Source organism: Zingiber officinale, chromosome 1A, assembly GCF_018446385.1.
Source record: "Zingiber officinale cultivar Zhangliang chromosome 1A, Zo_v1.1, whole genome shotgun sequence".
Classification (NCBI taxonomy): domain Eukaryota; kingdom Viridiplantae; phylum Streptophyta; class Magnoliopsida; order Zingiberales; family Zingiberaceae; genus Zingiber; species Zingiber officinale.
In genome coordinates, this window is record NC_055987.1 from 189,451,764 (window position 1) to 189,469,569 (window position 17,806).

Here is a 17,806-nt window from a genome sequence, read left to right on the forward strand (position 1 = left end):
ACCTCAAACCTCACCTATATAATAGTTCAATTTTTTTATTTAACTTTTTTAATTCTACAAAGCTTTCACAAACATTGCAAACATTGCACTGGAGATGCCTTTATTGCTGCATAAATTCTAAAATCAATTATTTTTTGAAATTTATTATAACAATTATATTATTTTTTGAATGTAACATCACAGTAATTATCGAAAGGAGATAAAATAGAAAATAATTGCGTCCTTTGGAAAATTTGAAAGTTAAGTGTATCGTTTAGAAATTTTGCAACTTTAATTGCCTTCGGGTGTAAAAAACCGGAAAAAAAAACTAGTTTGATTTACACCAACCAAATAAACATTTGTATTTCTAATATTTAATTTTGTGAAGATGACTCGGTAGTTCAGTTAGTCAGCATGCCACGACTAACTTTACCAACCTAACGCAAGTGTCAGACAAACAAAACCTATATAGAAATGAGGCAAAGAAAAGTCATTAACTAACAAAAAATGATAATTAACATTTTATAAGGAGAAAGATAAAGTTTCATGGAATGTGTATATGAAATTATATAAAATGCATAAAGGAATCAAGGATTACAGTGTTGGGAGGCAAGGACAGAGGATTAGGTATTTGATGTCATATCTTGGCCAAAACATAGCCATCAAAGAGATGGACTCTTCTTCCAAAAGGCAACAAAATTGTACAAATCAAAGACAGGAGAGAATTGCATGACTAATCTGCTCTTATTCATATCATGGAACCCACTGAGGTTCTATCAGATAGTGAAGTGTCCATCATCAGTTTTATTTAAGACGCGATTTTGATTGAGATTAGATCTCCAATCCAATCAATTTGGCACAAGTCTTAGCTTTTCAACGAACAAGATAATTATTATCATAAACTAAAACACACCATCAATGCTAATTGTCACTGATCCTCCCAATAGTTTGAACTAACTACATGCAGTAAGTCAACAAATTTTCAAAGTTCTACCAACAAATCAGGAAAAGACTGAAAACAATAGATGAGAGAAGAAAGACACGACGAGAGGGAACAAGTCGTCAAAGTCTTGGAAGTTAGTTATTTTTTTCCTTTTGTTTTTCTACCTTTGAAAATGATCTTATGACTGTGATGAGAACACATCCACAATTTTCAAAAATGTTAAAAAGAACGTAGGGTAAGAATTAGCAATTGCTACATACTTTTAGTCCATCAAGTTCAATCCACAGTAGTATGGATGGCAGTCTCTATGCCTTGCTCAAGAGATTGCTTCATACAATTAAACTACATGTGAAACTAGTGTTGGCTATGAGTATGATGGAAACCAGACCTATGGATTGAGGTTAATGTAGGCAGAGAATTTTAATCACATAAAGTGAGGCTTAATTAGGTTCAACAGAATTGTCTTGAATGCTACTTTAACTTCCAACCCCTAGTTCAATTGGTGTTGGATTGAGATTTAGCACATAAGAAAATTTGGTGGATATCAGCTTGATCTGTTAAAGTTGGAGAAGGTGCTCAATTCCATTCATAGCTTAACTTTGAGAAGGCCAAGGGCAAAACTTCCATAAAGAATTAAAGCCCAACAAATTGTGAGGTGAAAGAGGAACAGGAGGAGGCCTAACCCAACAAAACTTCCTTGGGATGCAAACGGCTAAATTTCTTTTAGAATTTTCATATTTTGTCGGGGTGTGGAAACTTTTACAAGAGGGGGACAGATAGGGGACCTGGTTTCCATCTAATTTGGATAGAGATGAGCCCATGCACGGAGGTGGCATGAACATGGTTTCGTCCAAAATATCAATGTTAGTTAGTGTGGCACCAACGCAGGTCCCTCTCGTCGACACTGACACTGCCCCCAATAGGGACCAAGATCCACCTGATTCATTCATTCGGTGAGTTGTCGACCTCCCAGTGGCCATCCAAATGCCTGCCATCTTCTATTCTTTAGCAAACGTCGACTGAATTCCCAATAATTCACATCGATCATATAAAACATATATAGTATTATTCTCTGTCGAGATGTTTGTGAAATGGCAAGTGGATATTGCAAGTGTCGCAGCTAATTCAGTATTAAACTGTGTTTGTTGCAATAAAAGATTCTTAGTTTACGGCAAGCAATTATTGATTGATCATGGAGATGACGATGCTCATTTAGTGGGGCGCGAATCAATCATTCACAACTAATGGCCATTGGTTCGTGCTTTGCACATTTTAGACACCAAAAACATGGAAGCAAAAGATCAAATTCAGCACAAACGAACAAAGAGTGTGCCTATGTATGAGCTCTGTGAGTCACCGTGGCTCTCCATCCGCCATGCCTACTGTCTACTCTGCAAAAGTACAAACAGTCACACAACTGGACCACATCAAAATCCAATCAAACTTCGGTAATTTACTGAACCATTCGTACTACATAAATAGATCGCGTAGGCAATTTTGAAAATATCAAAATCGTGTATTCGTTATCTGTTTTACCCCTCTGCTTGTTCGCTTTTGCTCGCATCGATTACAAGGGTAATGATATGTTTTTGTGACCCAAACAAAAGCTTTTATCTATTGTTACTGTAGCAATGAATAAAAACCTTTTAAAAAACCTTTGATTAAAAAGTCTTCTATAATAAAAAAAGATTGTGCTCTCAATATGATACGTCGGAATTCATATTGAGAATAGTAATTTTTAAATACAAATTATATTGTTACATCATAAAATTAATTAATATTTTTTAATAGTCATTGTTTTGAAAACGTTGTCAATCTTACCGGTGCACTTGAGTTACATCACAATGCATGGCTCCCCATCAACCTACCACTATTGGTGACGATGTTGACTTCAGTTTCATGCCGCTCTTCTCCAGCATGTTACACGAAGTTTCGTGGGTGCATTAGGCGCAACACATGATCCACTCGTCGACGACCTCGTCCACCTTAAAAACCTCTCTGCTTTCTCGTCCGCACTTTCTGTAATTACAATCACGATGCACTCCAAAGCTTCTTGATGCGAGGTGGCGACGACTGATTCTTGTCCCTATCCATGTAGGTCTAAATACCAACACCACTTTGGTTACCGTCAGCCCCAACAATCCTTTACTATGACCTCATCTCCTTGGCGTAGTCACTTGTCCGTACAATCTCCTACTGTGAGTTAGCGGAGTCGTGGTTCCAGCTCCAGTTAGGAATTCGTTGAGTTTATCTATAAATAGAAGGCTACCACTTTCTTGTTCTTTTTAACCATTGCTTCGATGGAGCGGATTTTCTTCTCGTCGTTGAGTGTCGATGTTCACCTGAGAATTGACATACAGGTTGGTGTTACAATGTTGTCAGTCTTGTCGATGCACTTGAGCATCATCACGATGGCACCTCATCCTCCTACCATTGTAGTCGACAACGCCGACTTCAACTTCATGCCGACTTACAACACGGAGCTTTGTGAGTGCACCAGGTGCAACACATAATCCACCAAGCCACCTGCGACCTCATCCACCCTGAGAACCTCTTCTTTCTCCTTTGTACCTTGTGTGACTACAGTCACGACAGACTCTAAAGCTTCTTGATGCAAGACAGCGGCGATGATAGATTCTTGTCTCTATCCATGTGGGCCAAATCCCCTATGCAAGTACTATTGTTGTGCGCCCCAACAATCCTCTGCCATAACCTCATCTCAATTGTTGGCTCATAAAATCTTCTGTTGCGAGTTGGTAGAGTCATGGTTCCAACTCTAGTTAAGATTTGTGTTGTTTTTATTTATAAATAGAAGCTTATCACTCTCTTGTTCTTTTTACTTGTTGCTACGATGGAGTGGTTTTTGTTCTTGCCGTCAGGTGTCATTATTCGCCTGAGAACTGGCATATAGGTCACCATTATAGTGCTGCCATTTTTGTTGGTGCACTTGAGCTGTATTACAATATCTCTTCGTCCGCCTGCCACTGTCGACTATGACCCTGACTTTAGCTTCATGCCTCCCTTCCCCAGCATGTTGCATGAAACTTCATGGGTGTGCTAGGCGCAACCCATGATCCACCGCGTTGGCAACCTCATCCACCTTGAGGACCTCCACTTTATCATTCGCACCTTATGCGACTACAATCACGGTGCGCTCTAAAGCTTCATGATGTGCGGTGCGGGCAATGGAGATTCTTGTCCCTATTTATGTGGGTCCAAATCCCTGATGCTAGTATTGATGACGTCAACCCCAACAATCCTATGTCGCGACCTCATCAAGCTGACATAATTGCTGGTCCGTAAACTCTTCTGCAGTTAGTTGACAGAGTCATGATTCCAACACTAATTAGGAATTCATTGATTTTAGTTATAAATAGAAGTCTATCATTCTCTTCTTTTTATTCATTATTTCAATGGAGCGGATTTTGTTCTCACAGTTGGGTGTCATTATTCTCTTGAGAACTTGCATGCAAGTCTCCGTGATAGTACTGTCGGTCTTGTCGTTGCACTTGAGTTGCATCATGATGGCTCCCCGTCTGCCTGCCGTTGCCACTGACGATGACACCGACTTCAGCTTCATGATGCCCTTCTCTAGCATATTGCATAGAGTTTCATGGGTGCACTAGGCACAACACATGATCCACCATGTCATCAATAGCCACGTCTATCGTGAGGACCTCAACTTTCTCATCAACATCTTTTGGGACTATAATCATAATGCGCTCCAAAGTTTCTTGATGTGAGGCTACGACGACAATGGTTCTTGTCCTTATTTGTGTGGATCCAAATCCTCAATGCCAGTACTGTTGCCATTGGCCCCAACAATACTCCGTCTTGATCTCATCACCCTAACACAATTGTTAGTCCATACAATCTTCTATCATGAGTTGGCGAAGTTGTGGTTTTAACTCCAGTTAAAAATTCATTGATTTTATTTATAAATAGAAGGCTATCATTTTCTTGTTCTTTTTACTCGTTACTTTGATGGAGTGGATTCTATTCTCGCTATCAGGTGTCATTCTTTGCCTAAGAACGGCCATGCATGTCACCATGATAGCATTGTCGCTCTTGTCGGTGCACTTGAGCTGTATCACGATGGCTCCCAGTCCACCTGCCGTTGCTAACGTCGACTTCAATTTCATGCCACCCTTCTCCAGCATGCTCCACGAAGCTTCGTGGGTGTGCCAGGAGCAAGACATGATCCACCGCGTTGCCAGCAACTTCATCCATCCCGAGAATCACCGCATTCATGTTTGCACATTCTGCGACTATAGTGATGATGCGTTCAAAAGCTTCATGATGCAAGGCAGTGGCGACGACGGATTCTTGTCCCTATCCGTGTGAGTCCAAATACCCGATGCCAGTACCGCTACAGTTAGCCCCAACAATCCTTCGCGGTGACCTCATTTCCCTGACTCAATCATTGGTCTGTACAATCTTCTATTGCGAGTTAGCAGAGTCATGGTTCTTAGTAGAGACAGAGCCAGGAATTTCATATTGAGGGGGTAAAATGTTTGTGTTTATGTTGAGGGGAGACGCTCGTATCGTTGCCTCTCATTCACCTCTCTTTCACTCTATATTCCTATACTCTATACACTTCTTGTACTTAAAGGGGGGAATGCTACCGCCATCGCCCTCCTCTGGCCTCGTCCATGGTTCTCACTTCAGTTAGGAATCTATTAATTTTATCACTCTCTTGTTCTTTTTACTCATTGCTTCGATGGAGTGGATTCTATTTTCGCCGTCGGGTGTCATTGTTTGCTTGAGAACTGGAATGCAGGTTGTCGTGACACCGCTGGCGGTATTGTCGGTACACTTGAGCTACATCACGATGGCTCCTCAGCTGCATGCCGCTGTCAGCGACGACACCGACTTTAGCTTCATGTCGCCCTTCTCAAACATGCTGCACAAAGCTTTGTGAGTGCGTCAAACACAACATATGATGCACTGTGTCATCAATGACCTCATCCACCTTGAGGACCTCTACTTTCTCGTTGACACCTTCTACGACTACAGTAATGACGTACTCAAAAGCTTATTGATGCAAGGCATTGACAAATTCTAATCCCTATCTGTGTGGGTCCAAATCTCCCACGCCAATACCATTGGCATTGGCCCCAAAAATCCTTCGTCACAACCTCATCTTCCTGACTCAATCGCCGGCCCTACAATCTTCTTCCATGAGTTGGCAGAGTTGGGTTCCAACTCGAGTTAGGAATTCGTTGATTTTATCTATAAATAGAAGGCTATCACTCTTATTCTTTTTACTCGTTGCTTCGATAGAATGAATTTCATTATCGTCATTGGATGTCATTGTTTGTTTGAGAATTGGAATGCAGGTTACCGTGGCAGTGCTACTGGTCTTGTAGGTGCACTTGAGCTGCATCATGATGGCTCCTCGTTTGTATGCAGTTGTCGGCGACAACGATGACTTTAGCTTCATACCGCCCTTCTCCAGCATGCTGCACGAAGTTTTGTGGGTGCGCCACGCACAACACATGATGCACCGTGTCAGTGACGACCTCGTCCACCCTGAGGGCCTCTGATTTCTCGTTCTCACCTTTTGCGACTATAGTGATGATGCACTCCAAAACTGCTTGATGCAAATTCGATGGCAGATTCTTATCCCTATTCGTGTGGGTCCAAATCTCCCATGCTAGTACCATTGTCGTCAGCCCCAACAATCCTCTACCGCTTCCTCATCTCCCTGACACAATCGCCGACCCATACAACTTTCTGCGACAAGTTGGCAGAGTCAGTGTTCCAACACTAATTAGGAATTTGTTGATTTTATCTATAAATAAAAGACTATCATTCTCTTATTTTTTTTACTCGTTGCTTTAATGGGTCTCTAGCATGTTACACGAAGTTTCGTGGGTGTGCTAGGCGCAACACATGATTCACCGTGTCATTGACAACCTCGTCCACCCTAAGAACTTCCACTTTCTCGTCTGCACCTTTTGCGACTATAGTCATGACGTGCTCTAAAGCTTCATGATGCAAGGTGGCCGCGACAATCAATTCTTGTCCCAATCCATATGGGTTTAAATCCTCGATGATAGAATCGTTGTCGTAAGCCCCAACAATTTTTTGTCATGACCTCATCTCCTTGACGCAATTGCTGGTCTGTAAAATCTTTTTCCACGGGTTCGTAGAGTTGGATTTCAACTCGAGTTAGGAATTCGTTGATTTTATCTATATATAGAAGGCTATCGCTCTCTTATTCTTTTTACTTGTTGCTTCGATGGAATGGATTCCATTCTCGTCATTAGGTGTCATTGTTCGCCTGAGAATTGGAATGCAGGTTACCGTGACAGTGCTGCTGGTCTTGTAGGTGCACTTGAGCTGCATCATGATGGCTCCTTGTCTATATGCAGTTGTCGGCGACGACGGTGACTTTAGCTTCATACCGCCCTTCTCCAGAATGCTACACGAAGTTTCATGGATGCGCCAGGCACAACACATGATACATCGTGTCACCGGCGATCTCGTCCATCCTGAGGATCTCTGCTTTTTTGTTCTCACCTTCTGTGACTATAGTGACGATATACTCCAAAACTTCTTGATGCAAGGCGATGGCAAATTCTTATCCTTATCAGTGTGGATCAAAATCTCCCACGCTAATACTATTGCTGTCAGCCCCAACAATCCTCCACCGCGACCTCATCTCCCTGACACAATCGTAGGCCATTACAATCTTCTGCGGTGAGTTGGCAGAGTCGGTGTTCCAACTCTAATTAGGAATTTGTTGATTTTATCTATAAATAAAAGACTATTTTCTTTTTTTTTACTCGTTGCTAGGCACAACACATGATTCACCGCGTCATTGATGATCTCGTCCACCCTGAGAATCTGCGCTTTCTTGTCTGCACCTTCTGCGACTATAATCATGACATGTTCTAAGGCTTCATGATGCGAGGTGGTCGTGACAGCAGATTCTTGTCCTTATCCATGTGGGTTCAAATCCTCGATGATAGAACTGTTGTCGTTAGGCCCAACAATCTTTTGTCACGACCTTATCTCCTTGACACAATTGCTGGTCTGTAAAATCTTTTGCCACGAGTTTGTGGAGTTGGGTTTCAACTCGAGTTAGGAATTTTTTTGATTTTATCTATAAATAAAAGGCTATCACTCTCTTTTTCTTTTTTACTCGGTACTTCGATGGAATGCATTCTATTTTCACCGTCGGGTGATGTTGTTTGCCTGAAAACTAATATGTAGGTCATCATGATAGGGTTGTCAGTCTTGTTGATGCACTCGAGCTGTATCATGATAGACGTCCGTTATACTCAGCTAGTGAAAGCAAACGACTGAAGTGGCAAAATGAGTATAGGATATATAATTTATGTATTTTTAAAGTTATCTAAGTAATTTGGATAATATAAAACTTAAACTACGGCCGTTAGTAATTTGCTCAAACTTTAATCCTCAGTATATTGGACCGGTTTAATTGTCTTCAGATCAATCGAGACAATTCCAGTGCTTCTTGCATACTAACACTGACGGAAGCGGCTAGAGCGAGAAGCTTTCGTGGTCCCCGCTGGAAATCTAGGCTCCGACCAATGGGAGAGCAGAAGCGGATGTCCTCCCTCTTCTCGTCTAATGGCGAACGGGATAAGGCCTGGTCGTGGGACCCTGTTGCGCCAGCAAAAGTGCACTGCTCCGGCCCCAAAAGCGCGCGTCCGGTTGCCCCGCCGAGGCCTACGCCCTTTATAATGATATAATCTTCTAACTTCGCTTGCGTCCTAACAGTGTAAGCGAAGGGTGAAAATTTCAATTTTGGATATTCGTCACTTGAGATCTCACTGCTCGATATTATTGTGCCGTTTGTTGTTGCTTGCTCGGGAAGCTGTAGTTAACTAGAGACATGAGCGACCTCGAGAAGCAGCGGTGCGGCGGCGCCTTGGCCGGGAAGACGGCGCGATCCTGCGACGGCTGCGCTCGCTGCCGGGCGCGGTGGTACTGCGCAGCCGACGACGCGTTCCTTTGCCAGACGTGCGACTCGTCCGTCCACTCCGCCAACCCACTCGCCCGCCGTCACCGCCGCCTCCGGCTCAAGTATTCCTGGTGCTCCTCCGGCGCCGCAGCACTCGACGGGAACGAGGAAGAGGATGAGGAGAATTTTGATGGCCCCTCGTGGCTCCGAGGGTTCAAGCGGAAGGCTCGGACCCCTCGGAAAGGGAAGAAGGGGATGGCACCGCGGCCTCCGGAGCTCGCCGAAACGTCGCCGTCTGTCGAGGAGGAGCAGCTGCTCTACTGCGTGCCGGGGTTCGATCCCGCGACGGCAGAGTTCCGTTCCGCTTCGTCTGGGAACGAGGATACGAAGCCGCCGGTGGAGTCGGACGGCAGCACCCCTTCTTCCACCACCACCGTCGACGCCGCCGACCGCATGGCCGAGTACATGCCGTCGGACGTGGAGATAGCGGAGTTCGCGGCCAACATGGAGAGCCTCCTCGGCGAGGCGAGCGGCGACGACGCCGCGTTCTCGATGGAGAGGCTCGGCCTGCTCGACAACGCGAATTACTTCACGAAGGAACTGAAGGCAGAGCCGGCTGACGAAGCAGAGCAGAACTATCCGGTGAGCGACGAGCTGGACAAGGACATGACGAGGGACTCGCTGGAATTGGACTTCAACTGCCCAGGCTCGTCGTCGACCGCGGAAGAAGAGGACGAGCTGGATGTAGAAAAAACAGAGGACCAACACGACGAACCAAAGACAGCGAGGCTGAGGCTTGACTACGAGGCCGTCATCTCTGCATGGTCCGCCAACGGCTCCTCGCCCTGGACCGACGGCGAGCGGCCGCAGATTAATCTAGCAAACTGTTGGAATGACTGCATGGTAATTAAATTTCTAACCCAACAAATCATTCAAAATCTCGTCTCAGTCGATTGTTTCTGACGTGATGAATTAAACCAACGATGGCAGGGAGGCGGATGGGGGGAAGGAAGAGGAGGAGCGGGAGGCGGCGTGGCGCAGGTGGCCGTGGACGTGGGCAGGCAGGCGAGGGTGAGTCGGTACAGGGAGAAGCGGCGGACGCGGCTGTTCGCGAAGAAGATACGGTACGAGGTGAGGAAGCTTAACGCCGAAAGGAGGCCGAGGATGAAGGGGCGTTTCGTAAAGCGAGCTCCAGGCTCGGCAGCAGCTGCCTTCCTGCCTGCACTGGTCTGACGGCTTCTCTTTCTCCTCCTGCTGCATCTCCTTAATCCTGAATCTGATTTTTTGAGAGAAAATAAATTGAAACTATGCGAATTATTTTCCACATAAATTTTAAACAGTTCATTAAAATGTTCCATGCCGTACTAAACCTTGACATTTATAAATTATTAACAAAAATTATAAAATGCGACACATCGATCGATCACACAAAGTATGGCACTTGAAACAATTGAAATATGACACGAGTGATCTTTGCGGATTCGTTAACTTCTCCATACAAAGCCTTCGTCCTAACCGTCAAGGCGATTTAATGTTTTAATTTAGCCACGTCGAATCAAGCAGTTACTAAGTAGGGATGAAGGACGCACTTTCTCCCATTATTATTCAATTGCCTAATCTCCTCCTCCGGCGTCATGCCAGATCCCTACTACCGTCCGAGCGCCCCTCCGCCACCGCCTCCGCAATGGCCGCCACAGGGTACTTTCCACGTCCAAACTCCTCGGCCGAAGAGTCCCTGGTCCACCGGCCTCTGCGACTGCTACGACGATCCCCAAAACTGTACATTTATACTTAATTCGATCCTCCAGTTCCAATCCTCTAGTTATGATGCCTGTGCGTGTTATATATTTCTATGAATTCTTTTCAGGCATCACGACCTGCTTCTGCCCCTGCGTCACGTTCGGCCAAGTCGCCGAGATCGTCGATAAAGGATCCTGTTGTAAGTTCACCACTCACAAGTGTAGTTGATTAACTTTTGGCGATGGGCACGATGGATTAATATAATTGGAATTTGCACGCACAGCGTGCGGGGCGAATGGGGCGCTGTACGCGCTGATAATGTTCGCGACGGGCGGATGCGCCTGCGTGTACTCGTGCTGCTACCGCAGCAAGTTGCGGGCGCAGTACGGGCTGCGCGAGGAGCCCTGCCCAGACTGCCTCATCCACTGCTGCTGCTGCGAGTGCTGCTCTCTCGCCCAAATGTACCGCGAGCTCAACCGCCGTGGCTTCGACATGAGCATAGGTGCGTACGTACGAACAATTAATCGCTGCTAATGTAGTTGTGATTGTTTTGGAGATGCGATGAGATTAACTAGTTTGGGAATTAATTAATTAATTAATTGGCTGATGAGTTTGATTTGTGAATTTAAGGTTGGCACGCGAACATGGAAAGGCAGGGACAAATGGCAACGATATTGCCGCCGCCGCCTCAAGCCATGGCCCGCTGAAGGCTGATAGACATTAGACGACTTGGTGTATTGCTGCTTCTTCTTCCATGTGCCGATTAATTGGTGTTTACTTTGTTACTTCATTACTGCGACTCGAAGTGTTGATGATAATTATATATTCTGTGTGCAATTTGAATTTTTTTTGTTCGGTTTAATGACAGAAAGTAATTATAAAAAATAATCTTTCAATTGAATAAGAATATATTATATTTGACATTAATCAAGATAGGCATTAATCCATAGTCATAATATTTTTAAATTTAATATATTCATTTCTACCGGGGTCATTATTATTATTAATTAGATAATTTATGTAAATAAGCCATTTTACTTCATTAATAAAACAATTCAAAAATTACTATACTATGCTCCACAACCTAATTGACATGATCATCAAAATCAGAATGGACGCGAAGAGTAAAATTGAGGAGAAAAGAAAAGGAACCTTGACTCTTATATAAACCACAACCTAAAACTCAAATAAGGAAAGAAATTATAATAATTACAATTAGCAGATCTTAATTTCAATTTTTGTAAAGAAGGAAATAAATTTTTACCTAAAAAGAAAAGCAATTAACTTAACGATCTTAACTCAAGTCAAGACACGGATAAAGACAAATCATCTCTAAAAAATACCAAAAATATAAAAATTATCCTAAATACTCAAAAATAAAAATTACCAAAAATATTTAAAAAGCCCTAAAAAGAGTTCAAATAGTGGAATTTGAAGCTAAAAATTTGACGATTATGGTTTCATTGATAACGAACATAGGTTTACGAATTCTGCACGCATGACGATAAACAGAGCCTGATTCCAAGTCCTGAGTCAAAAGTTATGCTTGTTTGAAGTTTGAAAGCCCATATTGGGCTTCAACACAGGTTGGGTTTGCATCACATCATCAAACTGACCTCCTTCCTCATCTTGGTAATCTAATACTCAGTCATCTCATTCTGTAGTATTCTCACTCTCTATCCCTCCTAATACAACGATTCTAAAGTGACTCATCGTGTTACACCGGAGTATGATATTCTCACAGAAGCTTTGCCTTATCATGGACCCGACATGATACAAATAGGCAATGACTTAGGTTTGCAAATTGCTTACTTTAAAAACACATCCTTTTATTCATGTGGTCGTACTTTTCGATTGCACAACACTCTTCATGTTCCTTCTATCACTAAGAATTTACTTTCTATGCATCAATTTACTCTTGATAATAATATGTTTTTTGAATTTCATTCTCATCATTGTCTTGTGAAGGATTCTGTGACAGAAACTATTTTACTCCAAGGGGACACTAAAAATGGTCTTCATCATCTTCAACCCACCTCTCTCAAAGCCTTTGTTAGAGAATGCACAGATAAATTCTCTTGACACGCATATCTTAGTCATTTATCTCTACATCTTTTTCAGGATATTATTAATCATTTTAGTTTACCAATTTCTGTAGCCTCACTATCTCATTTATGTGAAGTTTGTATGAAAGTAAAATCTCATAAACTACATTTTGTGTCTTCTACTTGTACTTCTACTTTTCATTTAGAAATTATTCACTTTGATGTGTGGGATCCTGCTCCTATTATATCTAATCAAGGTTTTCTTTATTATACTATTTTTATTAATAATTTTAGCAAGTTCACTTGAATTTTTTCCATGAAAAGAAAGTCTGGTCTATTTCTATTCGATATTTTTTGTTGTTTTAAAAAGTATGTTGAGTGCTACTTTTATCGTAAAATACTTTCATTTCATTCTAATTAAGGAGTAGAGTATCAAGCATTTCATCGTCATTTTACCTCCTCTGACATTCTTCGAGTCACTTGTCCCCATACTGTTGAACAAAATGTAGGTCCCGGGTGGCCTGCAAGAGAGGATGAATTGCCTAGTTAAGAAATTTAAGACTTTCTTTTACTTTCTCATTTTAGCAAAGACAACGCAGTTAGTTGAATAAAAGTTAATCAAAATAAACATAAAATGAATAATAAGAGACAAGACCGATTGACTTGGTTTGCAATAAGAAGATTGCTAGTAGACTTTGAAAGCTCCACTAAAAATTTCCTTTTAGCGAAGTAGTCTCTTACAACAATTAAGTACAAAAAAAGACTATAAAAGCAGCAAGCAGAATTTTGAAGTTCAAATTTAAGTGTTGTATTGGATCTTAAGCCCCAAGCCTCCTTTTATAGTTTCATTAGTCCAAGTGATTGTTTGCTGACATGGCATATTCCGAGCGCCCGAACCGGCCTGGGGGACCAGATCGCTGCTGATGTGGACTTGAAAGTGATATGCAGTAATAGCTCTACTAAGTGGCACATGTTCGACACCAAGGTTGTCTGAGAGCCCCAAGCCTCCTTTTATAGTTTCATTAGTCCAAGTGATCGTTTGCTGACATGGCATATTCCGGGCGCCTGGAGTCCAGTCCAAGCATCCCTAGTTGGTCACCTCAATTCGCTTAGCGACGGCTAAGTGATAAGCCATTTATCCACTCTCAGGCGCCCGTACTGGTCCGGGGGACCAAATCGCTACTGATGTGGACTCGAAAGTGATCCGCAGTAATAGCTCTACTAAGAGGCGCATGTTCGATGCCAAGGTCGTCCAAGATCCCCAAGCCTCCTTTTATAGTTTCATTAATCCAAGTGACCGTTTGCTGACATGGCATATTCCGGGTGCCTGAAGTCCAGTCCAGGCATCCCCAGTTGGTCACCTCAATCCACATAGCAATAGCTAAGTGATAAGCCATTTATCCACTCTCGGGTGCTCGGACCGATCTGGGGCCCAGATCACTGCTGATGTGGACTCGAAAGTGATCTGTAGCAATAACTCTACTAAGAGGTGTTGAAATCCATGGTAGTTTTAATGTGATCAACCAGGTTAAATTAGTGTTGGTACCCCAAGGTAGTTTTGATGTGATCAAACAAGTTAAGTTAGATTTTGTTGTGTTTAATCCTGTGTCTAAGTGTGCAAGAACTTAGGATCACAGGACGTCGAGCAAAAGAGCCAGCTAGCGAGAATGACGACACGGGAGGGAGACAAAGGGTACGGAGCATCTTAGGAATGAGGTGCTGTGGAGAGTACGCGGACGGACGAGAAGGAGAAGCGCGGCGTTTCCGATGGACGAGAAGCTGGAGCGGAAGTTTGCTCGAGAAGGTCGGAAGTTGGGTTCGGGTGAGCCCTATTCCAGATGGACGAAATCACCCAAGCGAGTGGAGCTGGAGCGGAAGACCCGAACCATTGCGAGTAGAACCAAAGCAAGAGACCAGGACCAAAAGTCAGCAAAAGGCTGACTTCTAGGGCTCGGGACACCCGAACCAGTCTGGGGTGCCCGGACTCCGGGAGCCCGGAACCCGATTCTTAGCCATTTCGATGTGGCGTTTGAACGTTGCATCGGGAATATAATTCTATCTCATTCCAGGCGCTTGGAACCCTTCCAGGCACCCCGAGCAGGGCTATATAAGCAGCCCTGCTCCCAGAAGCTAATAACAATAAGAAAAAGAGAAACAACACTTGTACTCATTCGATTTTTTGTTTAACTTTTGTTTCTATGTGTTCATTGTTGTAAAGAGGCTTCTTCGCCTGAAGGAGAAATTAGTGCGACTTCATTTTCCTTGGATTAATAACCTCCCTGGTTGTAATCAAATAAACCTGTTGTACATCTTTCCTTTTAGTCTCTTTTATTATTCTTATGCAATTGTTATTTTAATTAAGTTATCAGTCGAGAAAGGTTCGTTTGCTTAATTTGTGCAGGGGTAATTCACCCCCTCTAGCTCATCGCCAAGGGACCTAACAAGCGGTATCAGAGCCAGGATACTTCAGGAGGACTATGTTGGTGCGGGAAGCATCCGACGATCGAACCTATGTTTTGATTATGTCAAAGAGTTCAAAGTTAAGGTGTTTTGGTTTCTAATATGTTGAACAAGTTTTGCAAAAAAGTCCTAAGTGTACTTAGGCAAAAGTCCTAGCTGCGGTTAGGCAGGTGGAAAACTCTAGGGGTGGTAACTCTAGGTCATAGGGGGTGGTAACCCTATGCGGAAAGTCTTGGCGGGTCGAGAGCTTCAGGCAAAAGTACTAGGGGGACATAACCCTAGGTGGAAAGTCCTGGTATCGCGAACCAGGTGGAAGACTGGACCAGCCGGGAAGCGGAAGTCTAGTAGAAAGTCCGGAAGCTTCGAACGCTGAACAAAAGTCCAGTCGATCTGGATGATCACACTGGCAACAGGTAAATCTCCTGAGTGGAGTAGGTGAGGGCGCGTTCCCCGTAGAGGGAACAGTAGGCGTCGGGTCGACCTAGGGTTTCCGGTCAGAAATCTGAAGTCAGACCCGGATAGTCCGGAGACTGACATCATATTCTATTATCATATCTATATTGTTGTTTTGTGCTAACTTTGTTTTGCAGGGTATGTGTTTGGGACTAACACTTTTTGCAGGACCAAAGGAGCACAACTTAGGCTCGGATGAACAGTGTCCGAGGTGCCTCGGGTGCAAAGCTGGAGCTGGCTGCGAAGCAAGCTTGGAGGCGCCTTGGAGGAAGCTCAAGGCGCCTTGGACTGGTGGCTGAAGGCGCCTTGGAGAGCAATGAAGGCACCTTGAAGCAGATAAGGTGCGACCTGGCTCGATGTGATCCACGCGGCTGACTCGGCTAGTTTAAGGCGCCTTGGATGGGCTTTAAGGCACCTTGAGCACTGTTTAAAAGGGGGTTTCGAGCAGCACCTTTGATCAACAAATTCCAAGCTTCTCTTCTTCAATGTGCTGCCAACAAAACGATCCCGAAGTGCTGCAACGACATCCCGACGACCCGGAGCTTCAGTTTTGACTTTATTGTTGTCGGTATAAAGTTTAATTCAGTTTATAATTGTACTTAATTTGTTATACTTATCGTGAATATAGTTGTTGCCCAACGTAAACACTCAACGAGCGTGGGCCTTGGAGTAGGAGTCGCTCAAGGCTCCGAACCAAGTAAATCACTTGTGTTCGCGTGTGTTGTTTTAAATTCCGCTGCTTTACTCGTTGAGTTTTACGAATCCGAAACGAACGAAATAGTCGCGAGCGCTATTCATCCCCTCCCTCTAGTGCTTTTTGATCCAACAGACTAACTGTCAAACGAAGCACACGAGATGGTCGAACCAAACATCTACCCATCAAAGTTCGAGGGGGAGTTCGCGAGATGGAAAAAGTGAATAGAGGTATTTTTTTTTCAAAACTGATTTTGAATTGCTTTTAATAATGAGGTTTGATTTGTAGCACTTGAAGGTAAGGAAGAATACCAGTGGACGAAGAAGGAGCAAGGCGACTTCGTGGCAAATGAAAAAACAGAGTTCCATCTATTGAGCGTCCTACCACCACAAGAAGTCAACTGGATCGGCATCTACAACTCAGCAAAGGAGCTTTGGGAGAAGTTTCTTAAGTTACACGAAGGGGCATCCGAAGCCAAGCTCGCGAGATGGGATTTGCTAAGGAACCAGTTGAGTAACATAAACTTGGAAACAGAAGAAACCGTTGCACATCTTCACTCAAGAATGAAGGAACTAATCACTGGACTCTCAGAGAAAAGGTAAACAACCGAGATTCGCTAAGGTACGCGCTTAATACATTTCCTAGAATTACCAAGTGAGCATCATTAGTAGATGCTTCCTATATATCTAAAGATTTAGAATCTGTCACCTTAGAAAAAATATTTTCAACATTTGAAGTTCATGAAACGAGATGTGCAGATTTGAAGAAGGAACCGAAGTGTTGGTGCAGCGGGGTCGGCAAGAGGGGAAGAGTGAATCGCCTGCAAAAAAAATATCCTCCTCAAACTTTCAACTCAAAAAATAGCATTAATAATAAAAGAAATAACAGAAATAAACAGTAAGAGAAAAGACCCAGACTTTTGACTTGGTTACAATCAAGAAGGTTGTTAATCCAAGGCGGTTGAAAAAGCGCACTAAAAAAGTCTCCTTTTCTGAAGGCGGAGAAGCCTTTTACACACTAGAAGCTCAAACAGTTGCTAGGAAGTTGTTACAGAGTTGATTGAATAATTTCTTAGTTCCAGGGGCCTTTATATAGCTCCTGAAAAACTTATCTCGAGCCTTGAGGGCACCTCCAACGAGGTTGAGGGTGCCTCCAACCGAGGTGAGCGGATAAAACTTTATTCGCGCTCAAACGGTTAAGTTGACCAGACTGAAGGCGCCTTCAACAATATTGAAGGCGCCTTCAATGTTGGAGGTGCCTTCATCAGTGTTGAAGGCGCCTTCAACGTTTAGGGTGCCTTCAACACTGTAGAGGGTGCCTCCAATGACTTCTTCAACTTTTCTTCATCTTCACGAAGGCTTCCTAAGTTCTGATCGCTTGGGTGATTACGGCCAACTGAAATAGGGCTCATCCGAACCCAATTTCAGGTTTTCTCCTCGAGCAGGCTTCTGTCTCGGCTTCTCGTCTCTCGAACATCGCTCACGTTCTTCTCATCCACCGGTGTACTCTTCCGAAGCTCTCTCGTCCTTCGGACGCACCAAGCAGTCGGCTCCCTT

General features: G+C 43.6%; 1 protein-coding gene across 1 annotated transcript; it reads left to right on the forward strand.

Moving 5' to 3' along the window:
- Window positions 1–8,612: 8,612 nt before the first annotated feature.
- LOC122038804 (zinc finger protein CONSTANS-LIKE 16-like) lies at window positions 8,613–11,057 on the forward strand. The gene is made up of 5 exons (XM_042598745.1): window positions 8,613–9,761; window positions 9,849–10,085; window positions 10,500–10,637; window positions 10,726–10,797; window positions 10,882–11,057. The coding sequence occupies exons 1-5, from the start codon at window positions 8,790–8,792 to the stop codon at window positions 10,912–10,914; spliced, it is 1,452 nt and encodes a 483-aa protein (XP_042454679.1). The 5' UTR covers window positions 8,613–8,789; the 3' UTR covers window positions 10,915–11,057.
- The last annotated feature ends 6,749 nt before the right edge of the window (window positions 11,058–17,806 follow it).